The sequence below is a fragment of the Diaphorina citri genome, unplaced genomic scaffold (genome assembly GCF_000475195.1).
Source record: "Diaphorina citri unplaced genomic scaffold, Diaci psyllid genome assembly version 1.1 scaffold717, whole genome shotgun sequence".
NCBI classification, from domain to species: Eukaryota; Metazoa; Arthropoda; class Insecta; order Hemiptera; family Psyllidae; genus Diaphorina; species Diaphorina citri.
This window is the reverse complement of record NW_007378150.1, coordinates 1411-28011: the sequence shown is the minus strand read 5'-3', so window position 1 is coordinate 28011 and position 26601 is coordinate 1411. Positions and strand designations below refer to the sequence as shown.

Genomic DNA, 26601 nt, shown 5'->3' with positions numbered 1-26601 from the left:
GTGAATCTGTTCTCGTAAGTTGTTTATACACTTTCTCGGTTCTGATTCGTGCATCCAGGTTAGAAAACCAATCACGTTGTTTGAAAGTATGAACAACTTACGGAGGCATTCCTTAAGAACAAAGTAAGTATGGAAACAATTTGAATTTTTCTAATATGTGTAAAATCCATATTGAACACTAGAAACATTACAAACCATAGGAAATGATTTATGTAGAAAAAATAATTGGAATTTCTAATGTGTGAGGAATTGAGAATACAAAAAGTGGGCGAAACTTGAGTCATGGAAATGAGGGTAATGCCCGATCCGACCACAGAGAGTTTTCAGGTAATCCAGACTTCAAGAAATACTGGCCTAAGTCGAATGGGTGACGTCAAAGGAAACCTTTGACACTGTGTTAACTCTCAGTGTTAAGATCGGCCATAAAAAAATACTTTGAGTGAATCAAAAGGTGAATCACTCAAATGGATGAACACAGAGCTTGACTTTCAAGTGTTCCAGAATACATTATCAGGAGGGGAAACCATTTGAATGAATCTTTAGGAGCGTGAGCTAAAGAAATGCATAAAAAATTAATTTATTTAATACACGACCCGCGGCCAAAATTTTCTTCTACACTGACTTGGTACTTGAGGGAAAAGAAGGGAAATATCACTTGGTTAGTAAAATTAATAACAATTGGCAATTTTTGTTAACAAGCGGCAACAATTTTATTATTATTATTTTTGCGAGGGTTTAAAGCCCAGTACACCCACAAAGACATGACACAACTTGGTTTTTCGACAGACCGTTGCGTATGTCCGCTAAATTTGCGCAAATTTCAAATCAAAACGAGTGAAATTTCCGCAAACATTGCGTACAAACGCATGATCAGTCGAAAGACGAGGTTGGAGGACCAAGTTAAGAGACATGTCGTGTGCGTACACAGCTGCGTACCTGCATCTTCCTTAATTAGGTGAGACTAGTTATTTATTCTAATGAACAAGAAACTCAGTTTAACAATTAAAAAATGTAAATGAGCACGAATGATGAGATGAAATACATGAATGATTTTTACATGATAACATGAGCGCTTTGATAAATTGGTATGAAATTGAAGTTAGCCTAAACTTAACCTTAATTTCGCTACCTTATCGTTTAAACTAGGAAGTTTGTGTTGACAAAGTAGCTTATTTATTGCACTAAATACCACTGAACTTGTGAATGCAGATGTTAGATGGCAAGAAAAAAATTCAACGTTTAAATTAAATTTATATTAACCTAATTAATTTGGGGGAAAGCAGCTAAATAGTGTAACTTTACAAAAAAACATTTCTTACAATATTTGTACACAATGTATTTTATAAAATAAAAATACCAAGAAACAAAACAACAACAAAAATTAATTTAACCTACAATAATAAATTATTCTCTTTGATTTTATTAATTTTACCTATAATGAATTTATTAAGAACCTACAAACGATGCATTTATTTATTTGACTAGTGAGGCAGAGGGTAAAACATTTCAACTACGTTCAATACAGCACAATTGGAAGAGAAAAAAATAAATGTTCCAAACTGTCAAAGAATTTCAATTGGCAAATTACGCGTAATTACTAACTATAATAATAGAAAAAACACAATTAGTTAAATCATTTTTCAGGAAAAGGGGTGGGGCAATTTCATGAAGACACATGAGTCAATTACTTAAAGATAAAGATAGACCTCAAGTACCAACTAAGTGTAAGTAGAACATGATGGCTAAAAAGAGAAAAAAAATATTCATAGTAAAAAAAGGTTGTACAAAAATTACATCGTTTGAATATGACAAGAAATAAATAATTAATCCTAAAATATCACGAACGCGAACGCGAAAGAAAAGGCAATTACCACGAGGTAAAATGAACCTTTCTTTATAATTATCCCATACGATATCGTCCACGGAAAGAAAAAAAAAATGCCCTAACAAAATATAACGCATCACGAAATAAAATAAAAAATACCTATAGAAAAAAAGTTTACAGAATTGCAGTGGGTGTTTCCTTTTTAATACCTACACCTAAATAATTTTATTTATAAAATTTTAAAAGTCCTAAATTGATTTAATTAAGAAAATAGAAAGAAAAGAGAAATCCTCTCGAACGACTTACAGGTAATGATGGTTTCACCCGATCATAGATGCATTTCCTGCAAACAAAAATAAAGTAGAAGTTACAAGGTGTGCCTGTAGATATCTAGATAAACTGATAAACTTATCCTCAGGGGTTTCCAACTTCCATGTGTATGCGGGCCACATGTTACATTGGGAGGTATATCGCGGGCCACATATGTGCATAGGGAAGCATTGTAGGAACCCCACTTAGAATGCATGGATATAAAGGAGTGTCCAAACACAGTTGACCGGCCGTCGATCGACGAGGTGAATCTATGCTATCGAGGCAGTGTGGACGGTTCAGTCGACATCGATCGACCGGTCGACTATGTGTAGACACACCTAACACATACAAAATATACAAGGAACAGAGGGGAACTTACTGTCGTCCAGGATTTAAACACCATACATAGCGGAGAGCCGATCTCTGAGTTGATCGGGGAATTGATCGGCAAAGCGTTGCCAATTTTCATCTCCAACTTGAGTTCTGAACCCGTGCAAGATCTGCAAAAATAGAGAGAAAAATATGAGATATGAGTATCACATGATTATCAATTTAGGAGAGGTCAATTCCAGCTAGCCTAGTTAGCGTGCCTGTCTTGTAGGTCACGAGTTCGATTTTCGCCTGAGGCAAACTTTATTCTAATCAGCTAAGGTTTGTTCTCCGGTCCTTTTATCTTCGATTTTGGGACAAAAAAGTCTCCATTTATTGCGGTTCTTTCTATCAAACGTCTTCAAACTTCTATTGCATCTTCCTTTTTGGTTCAGAGCAAAACTCAAAAGAAGACTGAAAACTTTATTTTTGAAAAAGTAGCAAATCATTTCACAAAACCTCAGCGACTGGCCACAACAAATAGTTGATCTCATTTTCTCTTACCTTGTGGAACATTTCCTTGAGATCTTCCTTGGGCGTGGACCAGGAGGCCACGGCATCACAGAAGAAGATAAACTCCTGCACGACACCACCCGGGTTAACCGTGATCATAGCACACATGCCACGGAATGCACTGTCCTTCTCTTCATTGTCCCGGATGTTTCTCAACGAAGAGCACCTGTGTTAAGCGACGACGGGAGAGGCACACATGCCACGGAATGCACTGTCCTTCTCTTCATTGTCCCGGATGTTTCTCAACGAAGAGCACCTGTGTTATGTGAGACGGGAGAGGAGACAGTGTTAGTGGGTGTAATGGGTAGAAATTTGGTTAAACGCAAAACACTTTTTCATTTCCAAAAGGAAAAAAGAGACGGGAGAGGAGACAGTGTTAGTGGGTGTAATGGGTAGAAATTTGGTTAAACGCAAAACACTTTTTCATTTCCAAAAGGAAAAAAGTTTTTTCTTAGCTCAGCCACTCACTATCAGGTAGACCTGACAGGTACGGTTGATAAGGTCCGCCTGTCAGATCTACCTGATATCTGATGAGCACACATACACTATCAAGTAGACTTGAACAGGTCAGGTCTACTTGATAGTGAGTGGCTGGCCTTATTGACTTCAAACTTTTGTCGTGGGAGGCCCCAAGGGGGGCAACTTTCACACCTTAAATAAATACCCCCACCCCCCAATTTTTGACACATGAAAGATTTTGAAAAATATAGTACTTTGGTATGAGCTACTTAAGACCAACTGTGAATTGTTATTTCTCCAAACAGGGGGAAAAAACTAGAAAAGTAATGGTATGAAATTTATTTTGTGCTTCCAATAGATCACTTTCACGATTTACCTCGAAATTCGTATCCAAACTTGAGATTTCAAATTCTGGATCTGATGCTTTTTGCGATAATCGTGCATGTAAAATTATAGAAACTAGTTAAGACTAGTAAGAGAGTGAACTTACACTTTTTTTCATCATTGGTGTTTTTAGAAAATATATGGGTAAGAAATGAAAAATGAAAAAAAAATTAAGGTGTATGAAAATTATATGTAAACAAATAAATAAAACTAGGTTTAATAATTAATTTTAAGAAAGAAATAAAAATCCATTCAGAAAGTTCAATAAACAAAACCTAGCCTTGGGGAGAAAAAAAACCAAATTTTTCGCACATATTAACCTTTGACAGATGGAGTGTGCCTAAAGGCATCTACTTAACGACAGCATTTTACCATTCATTTTGCTTTGAATGAGAAAAAGTGTAGGGACTTATTGTCCTTTTATTGAACTTTAATAAACGGATACAAAGATCTGGTATTACGAGGAAAAAAGTCCATGCTATGGGCCAAATCAACTTTTATACACTCTGTTCCCGTAAGCTGGTTATACACTTTCTCGGTTCTGATTCGTGCATCCAGGTTAGAAAACCAATCACGTTGTTTGAAAGTATGAACAACTTACGGAGGCATTCTCTTGGGGAGAAAAAAGCCAAATTTTTCGCACATATTAACCTTTGACAAATGGAGTGTGCCTAAAGGCATCTACTTAACGACAGCATTTTACCATTCATTTTGCTTTGAATGAGAAAAAGTGTAGGGACTTATTGTCCTTTTATTGAACTTTAATAAACGGATACAAAGATCTGGTATTACGAGGAAAAAAGTCCATGCTATGGGCCAAATCAACTTTTATACAAGCACATTGAAACTAAGTTGATTTCATAGGATAAGGGGTATAGCTTTGCGAGTATGTTCAGACGTTATAGGTAGCATGAACTTGATCCCTGTAATACCAGGGCCATGCTTTTCAAAGCTACAAACCCTGAACCAAACATGTGCTCCTGACATTGGATTGACTTACCCCCGATCCACAAAGTGAGTTTAAACTCGATTTATGTTTTAATCTTGGATTAAACAATCTGATTGACAGAAAATTTTGAAATCAACCACTACAAACTCTGAACCAAACATGTGCTCCTGACATTGGATTGACTTAGCCGCGGATGCACAAAGTGAGTTTAAACTCGATTTATGTTTTAATCTTGGATTAAACAATCTGATTGACAGAAAATTTTGAAATCAACCATTAATCCAAGACTTATATTTCAGCGGAGTTTGTGGTCTCGGCCATAAAAATTCGACCAACCAAATATCTGGATACACGTGCCCTAGGGTCTGCAGCTTTGCCAAAGTCCATGGCCAATTTAAAAGGTAATGAAGAATAAAATAAATAATAAAGGGAGTTTACACACCACTGACGAACAAATTGAGCCAACAAGGGAGCAACATCATGGGGGCACACGTAACCTAGGCGACCGATAGTAATGGCTACCAAACAAACAGAAACAAACAAAAGACAAACGAAATAGAATGAAACCAACTGAAAAACTCAACAAATCAATAGAAATCCATTGAACGGTTGGGAAATTATAAGAAACAATAAAAATCTGTTGAAAGAAACACTGAGGCTTTGTTCAATAGGTAGGTGTACCTACCTATTGAAACGGGGAATCAATTATTGAGAACCATAACTCCACAAGTGCTAAATTGTATCTTTTGAACACAATATAAATGACAATTCCACGCAGGTAGCATGGAGCGTATTAAATTTCAAAAAGTACCCCAAAAATTTAATTTACCCGAAAAAGAGGTAAATCAATTGAAATAACTTGTTATGAAACATGAAACGTTATTTCTCCAACAATGTTCATGAAACGTTATATATCATACGTGTTCGTTAACAAAAATAAATTACAAGCAATGTTTCTTTCAAAAAATAATACTTTCATTTGAATAATACTATATATCATACGTGTTCGTTAAGAAAAATAAATTACAAGCAATGTTTCTTTCAAAAAATAATTTGAATAATACAAATAATGAAGAAAAAAATAAATATAGCAACTAAATTAGAAGCCAAATTATTTCAAAGTATCAATAAGTTATAAAGAAATAATAAAGGTGCTCGGGAATCTAAAATCATATTGTTTTGGTCAAGGGCGTTGCTACACGGTTAATCTAATAAAATTATCAGATAGTGAGAGTTGGGGGGAAAAGTCCTCATTTGCCAATATTATTTTATTAACATTAAACACTGCCCGACATGTCCCAAAGATAAATGGCTAAATCGCACTCCTTGAGTGTACGTATAAGTCATCATAATTGTGACAGTATAATTGGGACTGATGAAAATGACCTGATAGTCAATTCCCAGCATTTGATACCAACCATTTAATTGGGACTTGAGCAATATTTCTAATTTTACAGTAATTTTGATAGGAAGTATGAAGGCAAGTACCACTGACACCCGATTATCTACAAATACATCCAAGAATATTCATTTGATTCTCGATTTAACACAAGATGTAGTTAACTTCTCCAAAGAGGTCGCCCAAATCCCCAACCAAGTTCCATTCACACCCGATTACCTACAAATACATCCAAGAATATTTATTTGATTCTCGATTTAACACAAGATGTAGTTAACTTCTCCAAAGAGGTCGCCCAAATCCCCAACCAAGTTCCATTCACATTAGAAACCTATATTCAAAATCCTGTTTACAAATGCGAAGGATTTGATTATTAGGCCAATTGCCTAACCATTTTCCTATTCAAATATTTCAAGTTAATATGTATTAGGGTAAATTTTACATAAGTATTTTTTGTTGAAGTAACTTGGCTTACCTGTGTTCTCGAGTAAAGTTTTGGGTGTGTTCGGACGGTTGATAATGATGATGAGTTGATTGATAACCATGGGGACATAACGGCGCATGTCTTCACCTGAAAATGAGAAATAAACGCCAGTACTGTTAGGTCGTTCATGTATAGTGCAGAGATATGGGCGATAACAAAGGCACAAGACAGAAAACTGGATAAAGGAGGGTAACGCCGACCTTAAATATAATTGGGAAAAGCTGCAGTAAAAGAGGAAGGGACTGTTGGGAGAAATTAACAAAGAAGTTTAATAAGTTAAAATCCCATTCCAATGGCCTTTGGGCCAATGTTTCGTAGTAGGTCGTTCATGTATAGTACAGAGATATGGGCGATAACAAAGGCACAAGAAAGAAAACTGGATAAAGGAGGGTAACGCCGACCTTAAATATAATTGGGAAAAGCTGCAGCAAAAGAGGAAGGGACTGTTGGGAGAAATTAACAAAGAAGTTTAATAAGTTAAAATCCCATTCCAATGGCCTTTAGGCCAATGTTTAGTGGTCGTTCATGTATAGTGCAGAGATATGGGCGATAACAAAGGCACAAGAGAGAAAACTGGATAAAGGAGGGTAACGCCGACCTTAAATATAATTGGGAAAAGCTGCAGCAAAAGAGGAAGGGACTGTTGGGAGAAATTAATGTTTCGTTCTTAGTGCCAAAATAACGTCACACTTACGTAGTCTATTTACGAAGAACTCATTAGGACATGAAGTCAGTTTTACGATAGGTAGGTATCTAAAAGGAAACTTACCTAGTTTGACAGAAATTTCTCCAATGGCCCAGGTGGCATTGTTACATACAGATATCAAATCCGGGTTAATAGGTATCTAAAAGGAAACTTACCTAGTTTAACAGAAATTTCTCCAATGGCCCAGGTGGCATTGTTACATACAGATATCAAATCCGGGTTCAAATTCTGACCAAGGATGGGCATGAAATCGCCTGAAAATACACACGAACAATAAGTTGCGAATGAAAAAGCGGGTTAAGGTATTAGGCATTATGAAGCTTTGAGAGGATTGATAGAGGAAACTGTAATTGCTAAGGTTTTATAGGTAGTCCCGAAAACGAAGAGAGAGGAAGACGGGATAGGAGAAAGCCAGCCATTCCGAGGACGAAGAATGAAAAAGCGGGTTAAAGTATTAGGCATTATGAAGCTTTGAGAGGTTTGATGGAGGGAACTGTAATTGCTAAGGTTTTATAGGTAGTCCCGAAAACGAAGAGAGAGGAAGACGGGATAGGAGAAAGCCAGCCATTCCGAGGACGAACCTTATCTGTTAAGGATAAAATCCGCCGCGGGCGGGAAACGAACCCGCGACCTAGCGCTTACAAGGTAGACGAGCTACCCACCAAGCTAGCTAAGCTGGCGATTCATGCTTAATACAATCAAATTTCTTTCTATTTGAAGTACTTAATGTTGAGAATTTCTCCGAAAATGTCTCTACTTCTGTGAATGAAGACTTTTAAAACTTACTAATGCAAGGATGGACATGAGAGAAGCACGCTTTGGTCAGATCTCCAAGCAGAGCGAACGAGCTTTGTCGCACCTCGGGCATAGGATCCTGCATACACTGATACAGAAGATGCATGATGTTACTGTTGGACACCAGAGAGTCAATGTGCATGTCCAAACCTTCGGCCAGACCGGACAGCAGATCTAGGGCGACTATCATGAAGTCCTTGTCCGGGGCATCGAACTGCTCGGGGTTCTGAGAGTTAGCCTGAGGAGGGGGGGGGATAGAGAGATTAGAACCCTTAGTCCCTGCACTTAAACCTCTAATGGCCGACTTTACCACAGAGTTTTCAGTTAATCCAGAGCTTAAGAAATACTGGTCTGTGTAAATCAAATGGGTGACGTCAAAGAAACCCTCGACACTGTCTAAACTCTCAGTGATAAGATCGGCCATAAGCCCACCTCTGTGGCTGAGTGGTCAAGAGCACTGACTCTTAACGTGGAGAAGCTGGGTTCAAATCCCGGCCAGGACGGAAATTTTCTCACAATTTTCCGTTCCTGGATAGGCATGGATGTAAAAGAATGTGCTTTGAAGTAATGCGAAAGTGGTTCCAAGCTCCAAGGTACAACTTAAAAAAAAAAAAAAAATATATCGGACATAAGTGGGCTAAGAGTCAATGTGCATGTCCAAACCTTCGGCCAGACCAGACAGTAGATCTAGGGCGACTATCATGAAGTCCTTGTCCGGGGCATCAAATTGCTCAGGGTTCTGAGAGTTCGCCTGAGGGGTAGAGAGAAAAGGGACAGTGAGAGAGAGACGGATTAGATTAGAGGGAACTGTAACTGCTAGGGTCTTATCTTCCCGAAATCGAAGAGAGAATGAAGACAGGATAGGATAGCAGAAAGACAGTCGTTTCGAACAGGATAAAATCCGCCTCGGGTCGGAATCGAACCCGCGGCCTAGCGCTTAAAAGGTCGACACGCCATCAACCAAGCTGACTAGGCTGGCTAGATTAGATTTTTTTTTTTGCAACGGGTTTAACGTTAATTCTCAGTAGTAAGATCGGCCATAAGTGGGCTTTTCGTGACTTGAGTAACAGTCCAATCACTCACCATATGTTGATTAAGCGTCTGTTCAATGAGGGAGACACAGCGCCGATACACAGGTTCACAGTAAGGCAGGAATCCCGCCTGCAGTGCCGTGGCCACAGACGACAAACACTCGAGCAGAGGGAAAAGGTCCTTGTCTTCATCCTTGAGGATGTTCCACTTCTGAATGAGAGGGGGCATGAGGAGACTAATGTACTCGGGTTTGTTCAGATGATGCCCCACCGAGTCAGCCAGCGTGCCGATAGCGTCGTACAGGATTAGCAGATTCTTGTGCTGATTGGAGCAAATAAAAAGAATTTCAATCGTGTTGAACATAAATAAATGTCGTTTCTTTGTGTTATTATATCACAACTTTGGTGCTCACTGCAGCATTGTAGGATTTTCCAAACATCTCAAGGCAAATAAAAGGAATTTCAATCGTGTTTAACATAAATAAATGTCGTTTCTTTGTGTTATTATATCACAACTTTGATGCTCACTGCAGCATTGTAGGATTTTTCAAACATCTCAATGATCCAGCGACCAATGTAAACCTACCATGCTGGCACCAGTCGCTGTGCAATTATATTACATAGCTACTCATTTTCCTCACGAGGCTGAGTGGGCCCCGCATCAGCCAGTCACGTAATCAATCAGTTGCATGAACATCTCAATGATCCAGCGACCAATGTAAACCTACCATGCTGGCACCAGTCGCTATGTGCAATTATATTACATAGCTACTCATTTTCCTCACGAGGCTGAGTGGGCCCCGCATCAGCCAGTCACGTAATCAATCAGTTGCATGATACAAATTGTTTGACTCCGCCGGAATCGAACCCAGGTCTCCCGCGTGCAAGGCGAGCGCAGTGACCACTACGCCATGGGAGCTGACACATTAGACCCAAATACTAGAAATAAGTCCATGGAAATATGCTGTAGATGACTATTTTCAAGTTTACCTGATACTTGCTGAATGCAAACACTAGGGTCTCCAATATGAATCCCAGATAGGGTACCAGTTCTGTGCAAGCTTCCTCTTCCAGAGTGGCAAACGCTGAACAAGCCGCCTCCTGCACTCTCTTGTTGGGGTCCAGAATTCTCTTCAGGAGCTGAAATCGGACAGAAAACTTATGGTTATATCAATGAAATCGGATAGAAAACTTTTGATTATATCAATGAAATTGGATAGAAAATTTCTGGTTATATGGATGAAATCGGACAGAAAACATTTGATTGTATCGATGAAATTGGATAGAAAATCAGAAGGAAATCTTTGGAAAAAATCGGATAGAAAACTCCCTAATAGTTATGTCGAATTGTCGATGAAATTGGGAGAAAACTCCCTTTAGAATACATTAATCAAATCCGAAATCTACAGCTTACAATGTAAGGATGAAGTTAAATATGAAGGTCCCGGGTTCGAATCCCACCATCGACAAAAATTTGTACTCGTTTTTCGATTGCAAATATTTCAACGGGTTACTTTCTGGTGTCTACAGAAAACTTATGGTTATATCAATGAAATCGGACAGAAAACTTTTAATTAAATATCAATGAAATCGGACAGAAAACATTTGATTATATCGATGAAATTGGATAGAAAACTTCTGGTTATATCGATGAAATTGGACAGAAAACTTCTGGTTATATTGATGAAACAGGACAGATAAATTATGGTTACTCATATGAATAAAATCAGAAGGAAATCTTTGGAAAAAATCGGATAGAAAACTTCCTTTAGAATACATGGATCAAATCCGAAATCTACAGCTTACAGTGTAAGGATGAAGTTAAATATGAAGGTCCCGGGTTCGAATCCCACCATTGACAAAAATTTGTACTCGTTTTTCGATTGCAAATATTTCAACGGGTTACTTCTGGTCCTTGTGTTGACCCAGCATCTAAATGGGAAGTATTGTGTCTCTTCTCGTCCATCTGACGAGAGGCATACTATGGGATAGGCATGCTACAACACAGATTACAAGCGTCAAATGTAGCAGTTGTTTCATTGCTACAAATTAAAAACGGCGGTGAAACAATCAACTTTTTTTTTAATCTCACCTCTGTCATGAGTGGTTTTAAGTAGGAATCATGAGGTTGACTCACGACCCAATGTGAGTATCGAGATAATGTCCAGCATGTAATAGCCCGTACCAGTGCTTTCTTATCAGACAGACAGGTGATAAGAAATGGAACCAGCTCATTCAGATGAGGTACCATTCCGTTCATACAACCTGAGGAGTGTCAGAACACAATTAGAATAGTGTTGACCCAGCATCTAAATGGGAAGTATTGTGTCTCTTCTCGTCCATCTGACGAGAGGCATACTATGGGATAGGCATGCTACAACACAGATTACAAGCGTCAAATGTAGCAGTTGTTTCATTGCTACAAATTAAAAACGGCGGTGAAACAATCAACTTTTTTTTTAATCTCACCTCTGTCATGAGTGGTTTTAAGTAGGAATCATGAGGTTGACTCACGACCCAATGTGAGTATCGAGATAATGTCCAGCATGTAATAGCCCGTACCAGTGCTTTCTTATCAGACAGACAGGTGATAAGAAATGGAACCAGCTCATTCAGATGAGGTACCATTCCGTTCATACAACCTGAGGAGTGTCAGAACACAATTAGAATAGAATATGCCCTGTTTATCCTGCTCGAATGAGATCGAAGGACAATTAGAACAGGATAGTGGACTGCACCGGCAATATTAGCACTACTTTATGAAAGAGACAGCAATATTAGATTGGGAAAGTAAGTAAAATGGAGAGAAACAAATTTTTCATTTAAAATTCAGTGCTGCCTTTATTCGGTTGTTTAAAGAACATAACATATTGATCAATATAGACATTTTATTTTTTATTTTCCTTCGGGTTAACTTCAAACCAATCAAGTCTATGTAACTTTGACACACGAATGACTGCTGGTGCCCAAGCTGTAGGTACCTAAAAGTCACTCCTATTCAGAGAAAGGTCATTTAATTGGGGATTGGGTTGATTTTCTTGAGGGGAAAAAAGTTGAGGTAGAAAGGAGGGAATTGAGATTATATACTCGTAGGTCTACACTTAACTATCTGTACCAAACTACTCACCTTCAGCAATGGCACCTAGAAAAAGAACATAACATATTGATCAATATAGACATTTTCTTTTTTATTTTCCTTCGGGTAACTTCAAACCAATCAAGTCTATGTAACTTTGACACACGAATCACTGCTGGTGCCCAAGCTGTAGGTACCTAAAAGTCACTCCTATTCAGAAAAAGGTCATTTAATTGGGGATTGGGTTGATTTTCTTGAGGGGAAAAAAGTTGAGATAGAAAGGAGGGAATTGAGATTATATACTCGTAGGTCTACACTTAACTATCTGTACCAAACTACTCACCTTCAGCAATGGCACCTAGAGCCAGTATCCCCGACTCCTTGATTTCCCAGTCATGATGGAACAGGGTTTCCTTAAGGATAGGTAGGAGGACAGGAAGCAACTCTTCCCGGAATACATTGGCTAGGACATCCAGAGCGGCAGCACTGCATTTTCCTGAGGGAAGAATTAGAAATTTTCATTAGTAACTAAAATAAAGGGAACTGTAACAAGGGAGGTCTTATCGTCCCCAAATCAAAAGGTTGTTGTTGTTGTTGTTGTTGTTGTTGTTGTTGTTGTTGTTGTTGTTGTTGTAGCGGCTTCAGCTGTAGCCGAATGGTAATGGCAGAATAAAAAAAAGATATCTTTTTTATCTGTCATACATCAATGTGATGGTTTCAAGCCATGTTTAATTGGCTGGTCCTGAATCGCAGTCAATCATCATGAGGACGTGTGCTTGGTCTTTAAAGCAGAGAGAACCCTTTGAAGAACTGCCAGCTAGCTAGGCTGGTTAGGGTTAGCTGTTCTCATCCTTGTTTAGAGTCCCACATCTAGACACTAGTCTACTCCCTGTTTAACGTCCCCTAGCCAGACATTAAGAGGAAGCCTTGTGTGTTTGTTACTCACTCAAGTTCCAATCAGACAGAGAGCTGTCATCGTCCAAATCATCATCTTCCTCCTCTACTTCCTCTCCTCCATTCTCTCCCATGTTCATATTCTCCCCCTCTGCCTTCACCGAGCGTTTGGACTTGTGAAACCGGGGCCGTATGTCTTCGTCCCTGTCCGGAATCATTTCGTCCTCTTCTACATCTCCCTGAGGAAATCAAACAAAGAAAATTGGGAGGTGAAAATAATTTATTTATGGTTGAGACTACAATGTGAGATTAAACTTGCTTTAAGTTTAACTCTTGCGTTAACAATAAACTCAATATTTATGGTTGAGACTACAATGTCAGATTAAACTTGCTTTAAGTTTAACTCTTGCGTTAACAATAAACTCAAATTGTTGCTGGCCATCATTTTTTTTTAACTTCAAAGTTAACTAGAGTATTGGTCTCAAGCTACTTTGCAGTTCTACTTAATGCCTACTGGCCTGTAATCTAGCCATAGAGAGGGTTCGAGTTCTGAAAAAAAGACTTGCATACTAACTTCCCAGGTAAGTAATACAGTCTATGTTTGGTTTAGATTTAAGTACCTATTCAACAATAATACAGTCCACATTTGGCTCAAGAATAAAACAAAAAGACCTCTTACCTTCAACAGAATGATGTCAATTTCCGCTGAGAGGTTCATTTTGAAGATATAAAGGTTGACTTTATCCAGACTCATATTACTTAACTATGTTTATATGATGCTGTGGTTGATGGTATCTTGTGCTTCTGCTGAGATTGCTGCTTGAAAAATAAAAATAAGTTTACAAATGTTGGGACATTGACCATAAGTAAGTCAATTTCCTAATAATAAAATAAAATTAAGATTTTAGTGTGGACACTTGTTTCACGGTAATGTCAACTGTGTGGATCCTCCATGTTTATATGATGCTGTGGTTGATGGTATCTTGTCCTTCTGCTGAGATTGCTGCTTGAAAAATAAAAATAAGTTTACAAATGTTGGGACATTGACCATTAAGTAAGTCAATTTCCTAATAATAAAATAAAATTAAGATTTTAGTGTGGACACCTGTTTCACGGTAATGTCAACTGTGTGGATCCTCTTGAGAAGCTAATTTTGAAGATATAAAGTTTGAGTTTATCCAGACTCTTATCACTGAAGTGTGTCTCTATGATGCTGTGGCTGATAGATATTAATGGTATCTTGTCCTTCTGCTGAGATTTTCTTGTCCCTCTGCTTGAAAAAAAAAGGCAGAAGACCAAGATTTTAGTGTGAACTTGTTTCATGGTAATGTTGCTTATGTGGGCCCTATTTAACAGTCTTACCATTCCTACAGTAGGTAGTTTGTTAGTTTAGTACTTCTATTATTACATTTTTGTTTTTACCTTTTCAGTGGAGTACATGCTGATTCGAACTCAGGACCCTGACGATGGAGTTGCTCTGGAGTCCTGTGAGTTCTGGCTATCACTAGCCGAGCAGCCTATCTGTAAGGATGTGCTAGCCTCTCATCTGGACAAACTGGTGCCTGTTCTGGTGCGTGGAATGAGGTACTCGGAAATTGACATCATTCTGTTGAAGGTAAGAGGTCGTGGATCCTCTTAAATTTAATAGTGTATCATTCATACATTAGTACTACATGGGCTCTGCCCGTTGATTTGTTAAAATCTTAAGTAAGTACTTCTTCTGGTATTATTAACATACTACATTTCTTTCCACCCTCACAGTGGAGTACATGCTGATTCGAACCCAGGACCCTGATGATGGAGTGGCTTTAGAGTCCTGTGAGTTCTGGCTATCACTAGCCGAGCAGCCTATCTGTAAGGATGTGCTGGCCTCTCATCTGGACAAACTTGTGCCTGTTCTGGTGCGTGGAATGAGGTACTCGGAAATTGACATCATTCTGTTGAAGGTAAGAGGTCTTTTTGTTTTATTCTTGAGCCAAATGTGGACTGTATTATTGTTGAATAGGTATTTAAATCTAAACCAAACGTAGACTGTGTTACTTACCTGGGAAGTTAGTAGTCAAGACTTTTTTTCAGAACTCGAACCCCCTCTATGGCTAGATTACTTAAGGCCAGTAGGCATCAAGTAGAACTGCAAAGTAGCTTGAGACCAATACTCTTGTTAACTTTGAAGTTGAAAAAAAAAAAAAAAAAAAAAAAAAATTGACTATCAAGTTTAATCTCACATTGTAGTCTCAACCATAAATAAATTATTTTCACCTCCCAATCTTCTTTGTTTGATTTCCTCAGGGAGATGTAGAAGAGGACGAAATGATTCCGGACAGGGACGAAGACATTCGGCCCCGGTTTCACAAGTCCAAACGCTCGGTGAAGGCAGAGGGGGAGAATATGAACATGGGAGAGAATGGAGGAGAGGAAGTAGAGGGCGCAATGGGAGCTGACACATTAGACCCAAATACTAGAAATAAGTACATGGAAATATGCTGTAGATGACTATTTTCAAGTTTACCTGATACTTGCTGAATGCAAACACTAGGGTCTCCAATATGAATCCCAGATGTGAGGTAGAAAGGAGGGAATTGAGATTATATACTCGTAGGTCTACACTTAACTATCTGTACCCAACTACTCACCTTCAGCAATGGCACCTAGAGCCAGTATTCCCGACTCCTTGATTTCCCAGTCATGATGGAACAGGGTTTCCTTAAGGATAGGTAGGAGGACAGGAAGCAACTCTTCCAGAAATAAAAAACAATTAATAATGAGCATTTTATTCACAACTTATAAAATAAAAGCTATTTTCTATGACCCATAAAACAACAAGTTTAGATTTAATGGCAAGATTTTTAATAGATTTACCTCACACTTTCAAAAGAAAAATTGATCTTCTTACAACTCTATGGGCAATTACCTCACAAACATTGTAGTCCTGAGAATCTAACATATCATTCAATGTAGGGAGAAGTTCTGGCCATGATTTCAAGTCTCCTTTACTGGCAATGGTGGTGATGAGGATGCCTACAGTTGCCCGAATCAAAGGGGAAGGATCTCCAATAGCAGACAGACATTCTTGTTTTATGAACTCTGACACTCCAGGAGGAAATTCGTAAAATCTTGCCCGAACATTGTTTTTTAATATTAAACCACTCAGGGACCTTGTTGGTTCATCTGAAATGAAATTAACAAAAGTTTAGAAAGGAGGGTACTACTTATACAGAATTAATTGGCCTTGAAATTAGGAAATGCCAATTTCTAAAAAAAGTCAAACTCAACTGGTTTCTCCAAGGACAATAATTGGCACTTTTTTTCACCTGCTTTGAACTAGGTGAGTATAGAAACCCCCCTTTTACTTACTTTCAACAATTTAATGAATACTATTTATTACCTTCTGTCAAACTCAACTGGTTTCTCCAAGGACAATAATTGCCACTTTTTTCACCTGCTTTGAACTAGGTGAGTATAGAAACCCCCCTTTTACTTACTTTCAACAATTTAATGAATACTATTTATTACCTTCTGATGTCAATTTAGTTAAAACAAATATGAGATAGTTGTTGAAATCAGGATGAGTGTTGAGTTGTTCCAATTTCTGAAATAAACTAAAGTTAAGGACAAATGTGGGTAATGTTAGAGAATGTTGAGTTAAGCAAACAGTGTACAATAGAGAGATGTGTTATAGGTACAACATGGTTTCTATGCAACTTCTTTGCCAACTACTCGAATATTGTTTGCATAGAACACAAAGTAGGTAAATAATGAAGAAAAAAAAAAATAAATATAGCAACTAAATTAGAAGCCAAATTATTTCAAAGTATCAATAAGTTATAAAGAAATAATAAAAGTGCTCGGGAATCTAAAATCATATTGCTTTGGTCAAGGGCGTTGCTACACGGTTAATCTAATAAAATTATCAGATAGTGAGAGTTGGGGGAAAAGTCCTCATTTGCCAATATTATTTTATTAACATTAAACACTGCCCGACGTGTCCCAAAGATAAATTGCTAAATGCACTCCTTGAGTGTATGTATAAGTCATGATAATTGTGACAGTATAATTGGGACTGATGAAAATGACCTGATAGTCAATTCCCAGCATTTGATACCAACCATATAATTGGGACTTGAGCAGTATTTCTAATTTTACAGTAATTTTGATAGGAAGTATGAAGTGTACTGCTACGTTAGCCCATAATGAGCCGAACTTTTTTTTCTTCGTTGGATCTTGCTGAAATATAACTGCTTCTAACTCCGGACCGGTACTGAGTAATTATGTCAAACGTGAAAATAGTAGGAAATTTTGTTTTATAACTAATGGACAAATCCCCGATGCACTCGGAAGTAGAGCGACTGAGATACTAGCGAAAAAGAGAGAAGGGTTTGGTCAAGTTTGGTGTGACTTTAATGTAGGCCTCAGCTCTCATGGGTTAGAAGTCATTAGACTCCTGTGGTCTGTGTCGTAGCATGCCCAGTCCGTAGTATGCCTTTGAAATCAACCAATTACATTGCTTAATCCAAGAGATAAACTTGAACTTTTAAACTCACTTTGTGGCCTCGGCCATTACAGCGTTCCCTCACCATTGGCGGCCCAGAGGGCTTATTGTCTCACCATTGGCGGCCCAGAGGGCGACTGTTGGCGGCCCAGAGGGCTTATAGACTCACCGTTGGCGGCCCAGAGGGCTTATAGACTCACCGTTGGCGGCCCAGAGGGCTTATAGACGAGAATGTTGAGTTAAGCAAACAGTGTACAATGGAGAGATGTGTTATAGGTACAACATGGTTTCTATGCAACTTCTTTGCCAACTACTCGAATATTGTTTGCATAGAACACAAAGTAGGTCATATTTTTTCTAGAAATGAAGCCCTAAAGAAGAAAGGTAATTTAAAAAAGAAGAGGTGCAATAAAGTCCAGATCTTGAGGGACTGAACGGAAACTAATAACTGGACTTCTAGGAGAGTTAGTACAAAAGTTGTGTAATAGGTAGGTAGGTATGTAAAGGATACATGTTGCACTGCTCTCTGGATCAAGTTGTCAGGGGATTGTGATTCTTTCAGAAGCTGCAGAATTTGAATAAGTCCTTCTTCTTGCGGCTGCCACGCCATTTTCATAATTTTTTGGGTGTCTTGAACTTTTTGATTAGTGTAAACGTCAACGAATTTTGTACGCAAGTTGATTAGAAAAGATTATTGATTTTGGGTTCACCAAATGCTCAAAGTAGGAAATGAAGTCACAAGACACAAATGTGGAATTTACAAATGAAAGACATGACACTGATACTTGGAAGAAGAATTTATCCTTATTTCAGTTCAGAGGTAATGAAAAGATTAATTAAAGGTATTTAATTAGCACTAAAAGTTTGCATTTACAGTCTGAAATGTGAATTTTTTTTGGAACTTTCTTGTTCTCGTAAAAATGAAAAGATGGCCGGGATTCCGTCTCACAGTGTTGTCAGATGAGGGGAAATGAAAGTCGGTACAGTTTTAATCGTTATTACCGTACGTGATAAAATAATGGTACTTTTTTTTATCGTAGTGTGCAATGGCCTTATCCGTTGTTGAAAAGCTTCGTCCATACGTTTCAAAAGATGTTGATGTGCGATGTAGGTACCTAGTCGTAACTGATGGCACCTCAGCTTTTTTTTTATAATTATAACGTACAGATCCATCCGTCGAAAGGAAATGAAATCTTCTACTGTGTGGAACAATCGCTATAAGCGCGTAACCAAAAAAAAAGCCCACCTAAAAATACCTAGGTACCTAATAGAAAGAAAATATTAATAACAAAATATTTGATTAATTAATTAATTAAATAAATAATTTAATATTTAGTAGGTCATATTTTTTCTAGAAATGAAGCCCTAAAGAAGAAAGGTAATTTAAAAAAGAAGAGGTGCAATAAAGTCCAGATCTTGAGGGACTGAACGGAAACTAATAACTGGACTTCTAGGAGAGTTAGTACAAAAGTTGTGTAATAGGTAGGTAGGTATGTAAAAGTAGGTCATATTTTTTCTAGAGGAAAGGTAATTTAAAAAAGAAGAGGTGCAATAAAGTCCAGATCTTGAGGGACTGAGACTGAACGGAAACTAATAACTGGACTTCTAGGAGAGTTAGTACAAAAGTTGTGTAATAGGTAGGTATGTAAAGGATACATGTTGCACTGCTCTCTGGATCAAGTTGTCAGGGGATTGTGATTCTTTCAGAAGCTGCAGAATTTGAATAAGTCCTTCTTCTTGCGGCTGCCACGCCATTTTCATAATTTTTTGGGTGTCTTGAACTTTTTGATTAGTGTAAACGTCAACGAATTTTGTACGCAAGTTGATTAGAAAAGATTATTGATTTTGGGTTCACCAAATGCTCAAAGTAGGAAATGAAGTCACAAGACACAAATGTGGAATTTACAAATGAAAGACATGACACTGATACTTGGAAGAAGAATTTATCCTTATTTCAGTTCAGAGGTAATGAAAAGATTAATTAAAGGTATTTAATTAGCACTAAAAGTTTGCATTTACAGTCTGAAATGTGAATTTTTTTGGAACTTTCTTGTTCTCGTAAAAATGAAAAGATGGCCGGGATCCCGTCTCACAGTGTTGTCAGATGAGGGGAAATGAAAGTCGGTACAGTTTTAATCGTTATTACCGTACGTGATAAAATAATGGTACTTTTGGAACTTTCTTGTTCTCGTAAAAATGAAAAGATGGCCGGGATTCCGTCTCACAGTGTTGTCAGATGAGGGGAAATGAAAGTCGGTACAGTTTTAATCGTTATTACCGTACGTGATAAAATAATGGTACTTTTTTTTATCGTAGTGTGCAATGGCCTTATCCGTTGTTGAAAAGCTTCGTCCATACGTTTCAAAAGATGTTGATGTGCGATGTAGGTAGGCACCTAGAGCCAGTATCCCCGACTCCTTGATTTCCCAGTCATGATGGAACAGGGTTTCCTTAAGGATAGGTAGGAGGACAGGAAGCAACTCTTCCCGGAATACATTGGCTAGGACATCCAGAGCGGCAGCACTGCATTTTCCTGAGGGAAGAATTAGAAATTTTCATTCGTAACTAAAATAGAGGGAACTGTAACAAGGGAGGTCTTATCGTCCCCAAATCAAAAGGTTGTTGTAGCGGCTTCAGCTGTAGCCGAATGGTAATGGCAGAATAAAGAAAAGATATCTGTCATACACCGGTGTGATGGTTTCAAGCCATGTTTACTTGGCTGGTCCTGAATCGCAGTCAATCATCATGAGGACTTGTGCTTGGTCTTTAAAGCAGAGAGAACCCTTTGAAGAACTGCCAGCTAGCTAGGCTGGTTAGGGTTAGCTGTTCTCATCTCTACAACTACATCCAAGAATATTCATTTCATTCTCGATTTAACACAGGATGTAGTTAACTTCTCCAAAGAGGTCACCCAAATCACCAACCAAGTTCCATTCACATTAGAAACCTATATTCAAAATCCTGTTTACAAATGCGAAGGATTTGATTATTAGGCCAATTGCCTAACCATTTTCCTATTCAAATATTTCAAGGTTATATGTACTAAGTAGGGTAAATTTTACATAAGTATCTTTTTGTTGAAGTAACTTGGCTTACCTGTGTTCTCGAGTAAAGTTTTGGGTGTGTTCGGACGGTTGATAATGATGATGAGTTGATTGATAACCATGGGGACATAACGGCGCATGTCTTCACCTGAAAATGAGAAATAAACGCCAGTACTGTTAGGTCGTTCATGTAACGTGCAGAGATATGGGCGATAACAAAGGCACAAGACAGAAAACTGGATAAAGGAGGGTAACGCCGACCTTAAATATAATTGGGAAAAGCTGCAGTAAAAGAGGAAGGGACTGTTGGGAGAAATTAACAAAGAAGTTTAATAAGTTAAAATCCCATTCCAATGGCCTTTGGGCCAATGTTTCGTTCTTAGTGCCAAAATAACGTCACACTTACGTAGTCTATTTACGAAGAACTCATTAGGACATGAAGTCAGTTTTACAATAGGTATCTAAAAGGAAACTTACCTAGTTTAACAGAAATTTCTCCAATGGCCCAGGTGGCATTGTTACATACAGATATCAAATCCGGGTTCAAATTCTGACCAAGGATGGGCATGAAATCGCCTGAAAATACACACGAACAATAAGTTGAGAATGAAAAAGCGGGTTAAAGTATTAGGCATTATGAAGCTTTGAGAGGTTTGATGGAGGGAACTGTAATTGCTAAGGTTTTATAGGTAGTCCCGAAAACGAAGAGAGAGGAAGACGGGATAGGAGAAAGCCAGCCATTCCGAGGACGAACCTTATCTGTTAAGGATAAAATCCGGCCCGGGCGGGAAACGAACCCGCGACCTAGCGCTTACAAGGTAGACGAGCTACCCACCAAGCTAGCTAAGCTGGCGATTCATGCTTAATACAATCAAATTTCTTTCTATTTGAAGTACTTAATGTTGAGAATTTCTCCGAAAATGTCTCTACTTCTGTGAATGAAGGCTTTGAAAACTTACTAATGCAAGGATGGACATGAGAGAAGCACGCTTTGGTCAGATCTCCAAGCAGAGCGAACGAGCTTTGTCGCACCTCGGGCATAGGATCCTGCATACACTGATACAGAAGATGCATGATGTTACTGTTGGACACCAAAGAGTCAATGTGCATGTCCAAACCTTCGGCCAGACCGGACAGCAGATCTAGGGCGACTATCATGAAGTCCTTGTCCGGGGCATCAAATTGCTCAGGGTTCTGAGAGTTCGCCTGAGGGGTAGAGAGAAAAGGGACAGTGAGAGAGAGACGGATTAGATTAGAGGGAACTGTAACTGCTAGGGTCTTATCTTCCCGAAATCGAAGAGAGAATGAAGACAGGATAGGATAGCAGAAAGACAGTCGTTTCGAACAGGATAAAATCCGCCTCGGGTCGGAATCGAACCCGCGGCCTAGCGCTTAAAAGGTCGACACGCCATCAACCAAGCTGACTAGGCTGGCTAGATTAGATTTTTTTTTTTGCAACGGGTTTAACAAAATATACTACTTATAATTAACTAGTCTTTATTATATCTAAGGAAATGAAAGAACATTAGGTACAAATGTACCCTACCCACCTCCTATTAGGACTGATGTCAAGAAGAAAATAAAAACAATCCCTACTTACCTCAATAAAAACATCAATTTGCAACATAAGAGCCTGGGTTCTGCAAATGATGAACTGGTTCACACAAGCAATGGCATGTGATCGGATCTTGGAGCTCGAGTGTTTGAAGAACTGCAAGAACTTGGGTATCATGCTATTGATATAGTGTGAGGAAATGAATGAACATTAGGTACAAATGTACCCTATCCACCTCCTATTGGGACTGATGTCAAGAAGAAAAGAAAAACAATCCCTACTTACCTCAATAAAAACATCAATTTGCAACATAAGAGCCTGGGTTCTGCAAATGATGAACTGGTTCACACAAGCAATGGCATGTGATCGGATCTTGGAGCTCGAGTGTTTGAAGAACTGCAAGAACTTGGGTATCAAATAGTTAAGAGGTCTATTCAGCTCATCACTATCCAAAGCTTCTACTGAGTCCTCACAGATTTTCTGCAGTGCTCCAAAGGCTCCCTGGGAAAGAAAGGAAATAAAAAACAATTAATAATGAGCATTTTATTCACAACTTATAAAAGCTATTTTGTATGACCCATAAAACAACAAGTTTAGATTTAATGGCAAGATTTTTAATAGATTTACCTCACACTTTCAAAAGAAAAATTGATCTTCTTATCACTATCCAAAGCTTCTACTGAGTCCTCACAGATTTTCTGCAGTGCTCCAAAGGCTCCCTGGTAAAGAAACGAAATAAAAAACAATTAATAATGAGCATTTTATTCACAACTTATAAAAGCTATTTTCTATGACCCATAAAACAACAAGTTTAGATTTAATGGCAAGATTTTTAATAGATTTACCTCACACTTTCAAAAGAACAATTAATAATGACTAATGAGCATTTTATTCACAACTTATAAAAGCTATTTTCTATGACCCATAAAACAACAAGTTTAGATTTAATGGCAACATTTTTAATAGATTTACCTCACACTTTCAAAAGAAAAATTGATCTTCTTACAACTCTATGGGCAATTACCTCACAAACATTGTAGTCCATTGGATTCCCTAGGAAAAGTATGTCAGATTTTGTTGACGAACGAGATTTGAAATTTCCAATGAAAAACAAGGCTGAAATAAAAAATAGTTTTAAAAAAATAAAATGAAAAGACAGAGATACCGTTTAATTTAACATACGGTCTTGAGAAAATTTCAAGTTGTATTGTTTTTAATTATCACTTCCCTAGGAAAGGTATGTCAGATTTTGTTGACGAAACGAGATTTGAAATTTCCAATGAAAAACAAGGCTGAAATAAAAAATAGTTCTAAAAAATAAAATGAAAAGACAGAGATACCGTTTAATTTAACATACGGTCTTGAGAAAATTTCAAGTTGTATTGTTTTTAATTATCACTTGTTTTAAGAACATGCTCATCAGCAATACAGTCAATACACTGTTTAGATGGAAGCCAGGTAGCTTTATATCTGAGCCAGGCAGATTGAACGGGAAGAGCTTATTCCTTCAACAATTTCACATAGGGGAAGAATATCTCGGTCGGATATTTGGCCACTTGCTGGGCGACGGGGCACACATTCTTTCTCACTTCAGCATCATCATCTGTGGCCAACAGGAATAAATTCTGGAATACAAAAAGTAATAATGTTATAACTTATATATTTTTTTATTATTAACAGTTAATATAAAAAAAAAATAATAAGAAAATACTTAAGTATAAACTACATAAATAATTATAAGTTATAAATCTCTTTAGATGGAAGCCAGGTAGCTTTATATCTGAGCCAGGCAGTTTGAACGGGAAGAGCTTATTCCTTCAACAATTTCACATAGGGGAAGAATATCTCGGTCGGATATTTGGCCACTTGCTGGGCGACGGGGGAGGGCACACTTGTCTTCAAATACACCAGGTACGGAATGAAACTATTGGCCAACCACTCGTTCAGATTGATAAACTTCTTCTCGTCCAGGTAAAGTTTGAGGTGGACATCGTACGACTGAACGGTATGATGAAACGTACGGATTTCTATCGAGATCTGACCAGACCTCAGGGTGCTAATGTAGAGATCTCGTATCATGGGGTTCCAGTAGATGTTTTTCCCATCAAACTCGGACAGGTTACAAATGAATACGCGGGGGTAGATGTTAGCAATGAGTTCATCGTCTAGGACAAATATGTCGTTTTTGGTCACCAGGTATAGGGTACCACTGTCGATGTCTTGAACTTCTATCTTGTCTTCACTTTGGATCCATTTGACCTAAAAAAGGAACAGAATACAATTAGTTGATGTAGACCTCAAAATACGCATAGGAATAGATATCCAAGACTACAGATACCGGACAATTTGGATAAGAACCCTCATACCCTGGCGCTAAGACCTCACTCAGTTTTGTGTTTCCTAATTTTTACTGGAGATCAGGACTCAAATGGCTCCAAACGAGACCTTAGGTCGTAGGATAAACATGTTTTGCTCGCTTGAACGGAATCGACAATGAGAGATAGTAGGACAAACATTCGTACATAAAAAGCCCACTCCGAGGCTTAGGTGTAGGGGCAAACAGCCCTAAAGGACCGGTTAAGCTTCTACGAAGGACAAACATTACAAAACCCGCATCAGTTATATCCTTATATCAAGCCGTATTTTATTGTGTGACTTTTTTTATAGTCAACATGGCTGAGCAAATGAGATTGTGAGATTCCGCTTTGTGGAGCAAGTGTGGACGTCCTAAGCGGAATCTCATTGGTTCAGCCATGTTGACTATAAAAAAGGTCACATAATAAAATACGGCTCTATATTACCTGAGCCCGAATCAACTTGGCAGGTTTTCTGAACTTGATCAGAACATGACATTTCTCCTTCAGACGGGACATAGGCATACTGTTCAAAGGCTCGAGTTGTTTCTTCGCCAGGAGCATGTTCAACTTTCGCTTGGCCACTTTATCCGTGTTCTTCAAAAGTAACTTGTGTGGCACGTTGAAGTTGTCTACGAATTTCACTCGGAACCTTTAAGTTGTTTCTTCGCCAGGAGCATGTTTAACTTTCGCTTGGCCACTTTATCCGTGTTCTTCAAAAGTAACTTGTGTGGCACGTTGAAGTTGTCTACGAATTTCACTCGGAACCTTTCCCCTTTCATGGGCAATTTGACGCGACATTTCTTGATCTTGTTCAGTTTGAAATCATCGGTGTTTTCATCGCCAGAATCTGAGAAGAGAAATGAATAAATATGAAAACAGGGTCAATTATCTACTCGTGGATATGGCAGTATTTCATTTGAGTTGTCAATAAGTTTTGTTAGAAGGAACACTTTATTCATAATCATCATTCATGTGGCAGAGTGGTGTAACTCTGCCATCTCTCTTATTAATCTATACATACACCTACTTATGTACTGTGGGCTTCCATTTCGACTCATTTTCCTCGTGCACTACAGAATTTAACAACCCTCTCAACTTGAATCATGCATTAAGTATATCTACCAATAAGCATAACTATAAAATAGGAGACATAAGACAGTAAGTACCTTTATCAAGTCCTGATTCTTCAGTTTTCTCCTCACACATTAATCCTCCTCCATCCCCTCCTCCAGTGTCTTTCTTCTTACACTTCTCTTTGTCTTCATTACTTCTCTCATCATTCTTCTTATCACTATTACCAAGATTTTTGTCTCCCTTGATGTCCTTACTATCATTTTCACTTGTACTTTTCTTCTTTCGTTTCTTTTTCTTGTCCGTCACATTCTCTGTGTTTATAACTCTTTTATTCTCATTGTCTGCGTCTGCAATCTTCTCAGTGGTTTCTTTATCCATTTCCTCCTTTAGATCACCTTTGTTATCACTGCCCATTTTCTCTTCACATTTATCAAGAGTTTTCTGAACATCATCATCCTGTCCGTTTCTGCAATCTTCTCAGTGGTTTCTTTATCTATTTCCTCCTTTAGATCACCTTTGTTATCACTGCCCATTTTCTCTTCACATTTATCAAGAGTTTTCTGAACATCATCATCCTGTCCGTGAGGGTACCACTGTCGATGTCTTGAACTTCTATCTTGTCTTCACTTTGGATCCATTTCACCTAAAAAAGGAACAGAATACAATTAGTTGATGTAGACCTCAAAATACGCATAGGAATAGATATCCAAGACTACAGATACCGGACAATTTGGATTAGAACCCTCATACCCTGGCGCTAAGACCTCACACTGTTTTGTGTTTCGTAATTTTTACTGGAGATTAGGACTCAAATGGCTCCAAACGAGACCGTAGGTCGTAGGATAAACATGTTTTGCTCGCTTGAACGGAATCGACAATGAGAGAT

At 38.2% G+C, this 26601-nt stretch overlaps 5 protein-coding genes across 10 annotated transcripts; 1 reads left to right on the top strand and 4 right to left on the bottom strand.

Annotated features, from left to right (window-relative positions):
- Positions 1-264: 264 nt before the first annotated feature.
- On the bottom strand, positions 265-20212 carry LOC113465282 (transportin-1-like). 4 transcript variants are annotated; one of them, XM_026825221.1, is made up of 13 exons: positions 13876-13895; positions 13249-13435; positions 12646-12798; positions 11696-11868; positions 10217-10366; positions 9279-9548; positions 8187-8433; positions 7556-7654; positions 6686-6781; positions 5254-5329; positions 3011-3185; positions 2517-2637; positions 265-2168 (listed from the first exon to the last, which is right to left on the bottom strand). In XM_026825221.1, exons 2-12 carry the CDS (start codon positions 13412-13414, stop codon positions 2530-2532), a joined length of 1713 nt encoding a protein of 570 aa, XP_026681022.1. In that variant the 5' UTR covers positions 13415-13435; positions 13876-13895; the 3' UTR covers positions 265-2168; positions 2517-2529. The 4 variants fall into 4 exon arrangements, with proteins under 4 accessions (XP_026681022.1, XP_026681025.1, XP_026681024.1 ...); XM_026825224.1 differs by lacking the exons at positions 12646-12798; positions 13249-13435; positions 13876-13895 and adding exons at positions 15830-15844; positions 20081-20212; XM_026825223.1 differs by lacking the exons at positions 12646-12798; positions 13249-13435; positions 13876-13895 and adding an exon at positions 12354-12366.
- On the top strand, positions 14407-15689 carry LOC113468373 (transportin-1-like). Its single transcript, XM_026825213.1, has 3 exons — positions 14407-14431; positions 14627-14811; positions 15486-15689. The coding sequence occupies exons 1-3, from the start codon at positions 14407-14409 to the stop codon at positions 15687-15689; spliced, it is 414 nt and encodes a 137-aa protein (XP_026681014.1).
- On the bottom strand, positions 15822-18591 carry LOC103511467 (transportin-1). Its single transcript, XM_026825212.1, has 4 exons — positions 18197-18591; positions 16710-16785; positions 16108-16364; positions 15822-15929 (listed from the first exon to the last, which is right to left on the bottom strand). The coding sequence occupies exons 1-4, from the start codon at positions 18299-18301 to the stop codon at positions 15822-15824; spliced, it is 546 nt and encodes a 181-aa protein (XP_026681013.1). The 5' UTR covers positions 18302-18591.
- On the bottom strand, positions 19950-22461 carry LOC103511466 (transportin-1-like). Its single transcript, XM_026825211.1, has 5 exons — positions 22326-22461; positions 21689-22003; positions 21207-21305; positions 20782-20877; positions 19950-20218 (listed from the first exon to the last, which is right to left on the bottom strand). The coding sequence occupies exons 1-5, from the start codon at positions 22459-22461 to the stop codon at positions 19950-19952; spliced, it is 915 nt and encodes a 304-aa protein (XP_026681012.1).
- A 1168-nt stretch (positions 22462-23629) lies between these two features.
- On the bottom strand, positions 23630-26175 carry LOC103511458. Of its 3 annotated transcripts, none has more exons than XM_008476179.2 (5): positions 25808-26175; positions 25407-25488; positions 25086-25290; positions 24034-24543; positions 23630-23723 (listed from the first exon to the last, which is right to left on the bottom strand). In XM_008476179.2, the coding sequence occupies exons 1-4, from the start codon at positions 26127-26129 to the stop codon at positions 24094-24096; spliced, it is 1059 nt and encodes a 352-aa protein (XP_008474401.1). In that variant the 5' UTR covers positions 26130-26175; the 3' UTR covers positions 23630-23723; positions 24034-24093. The 3 variants fall into 3 exon arrangements, with proteins under 3 accessions (XP_008474401.1, XP_026681021.1, XP_026681020.1); XM_026825220.1 differs by having other exon boundaries at positions 23630-23714; XM_026825219.1 differs by having other exon boundaries at positions 23630-23819; positions 24130-24543.
- Between the last annotated feature and the right edge of the window lie 426 nt (positions 26176-26601).

Bases quoted from the DNA above. Each gene is read 5' to 3' on its own strand.
- LOC113465282 (XM_026825221.1), bottom strand. From the start codon at position 13,414: ATGATTCCGGACAGGGACGAAGACATACGGCCCCGGTTTCACAAGTCC. The intron at 12,799-13,248 runs GTGAGTAACAAA...TTCTTCCCTCAG, and splicing joins TCTGTCTGATTGGAACTTGA to GAAAATGCAGTGCTGCCGCT. The intron at 2,638-3,010 runs GTAAGAGAAAAT...CTATTTTTGCAG, and splicing joins TCAAGGAAATGTTCCACAAG to ATCTTGCACGGGTTCAGAAC.
- LOC113468373 (XM_026825213.1), top strand. From the start codon at position 14,407: ATGCTGTGGCTGATAGATATTAATG. The intron at 14,432-14,626 runs GTATCTTGTCCT...TTACCTTTTCAG, and splicing joins GTGGCTGATAGATATTAATG to TGGAGTACATGCTGATTCGA. The intron at 14,812-15,485 runs GTAAGAGGTCGT...TGATTTCCTCAG, and splicing joins TTGACATCATTCTGTTGAAG to GGAGATGTAGAAGAGGACGA.
- LOC103511467 (XM_026825212.1), bottom strand. From the start codon at position 18,301: ATGAAAATGGCGTGGCAGCCGCAAGAAGAAGGACTTATTCAAATTCTG. The intron at 16,365-16,709 runs GTAATAAATAGT...ATTTCATTTCAG, and splicing joins AACTAAATTGACATCAGAAG to ATGAACCAACAAGGTCCCTG. The intron at 15,930-16,107 runs GTAATTGCCCAT...TTTCTGGAAGAG, and splicing joins AGGACTACAATGTTTGTGAG to TTGCTTCCTGTCCTCCTACC.
- LOC103511466 (XM_026825211.1), bottom strand. From the start codon at position 22,461: ATGATACCCAAGTTCTTGCAGTTCTTCAAACACTCGAGCTCCAAGATC. The intron at 22,004-22,325 runs GTAGGGATTGTT...AAGATAAGACCC, and splicing joins TGATGTTTTTATTGAGGTAA to TAGCAGTTACAGTTCCCTCT. The intron at 20,878-21,206 runs GTAAGTTTCCTT...TCTCATTTTCAG, and splicing joins AGAAATTTCTGTTAAACTAG to GTGAAGACATGCGCCGTTAT.
- LOC103511458 (XM_008476179.2), bottom strand. From the start codon at position 26,129: ATGGGCAGTGATAACAAAGGTGATCTAAAGGAGGAAATGGATAAAGAA. The intron at 25,489-25,807 runs GTACTTACTGTC...TTCTCTTCTCAG, and splicing joins AGAATCAGGACTTGATAAAG to ATTCTGGCGATGAAAACACC. The intron at 25,291-25,406 runs GTTCCGAGTGAA...AACAACTTAAAG, and splicing joins TTGCCCATGAAAGGGGAAAG to GTTCCGAGTGAAATTCGTAG.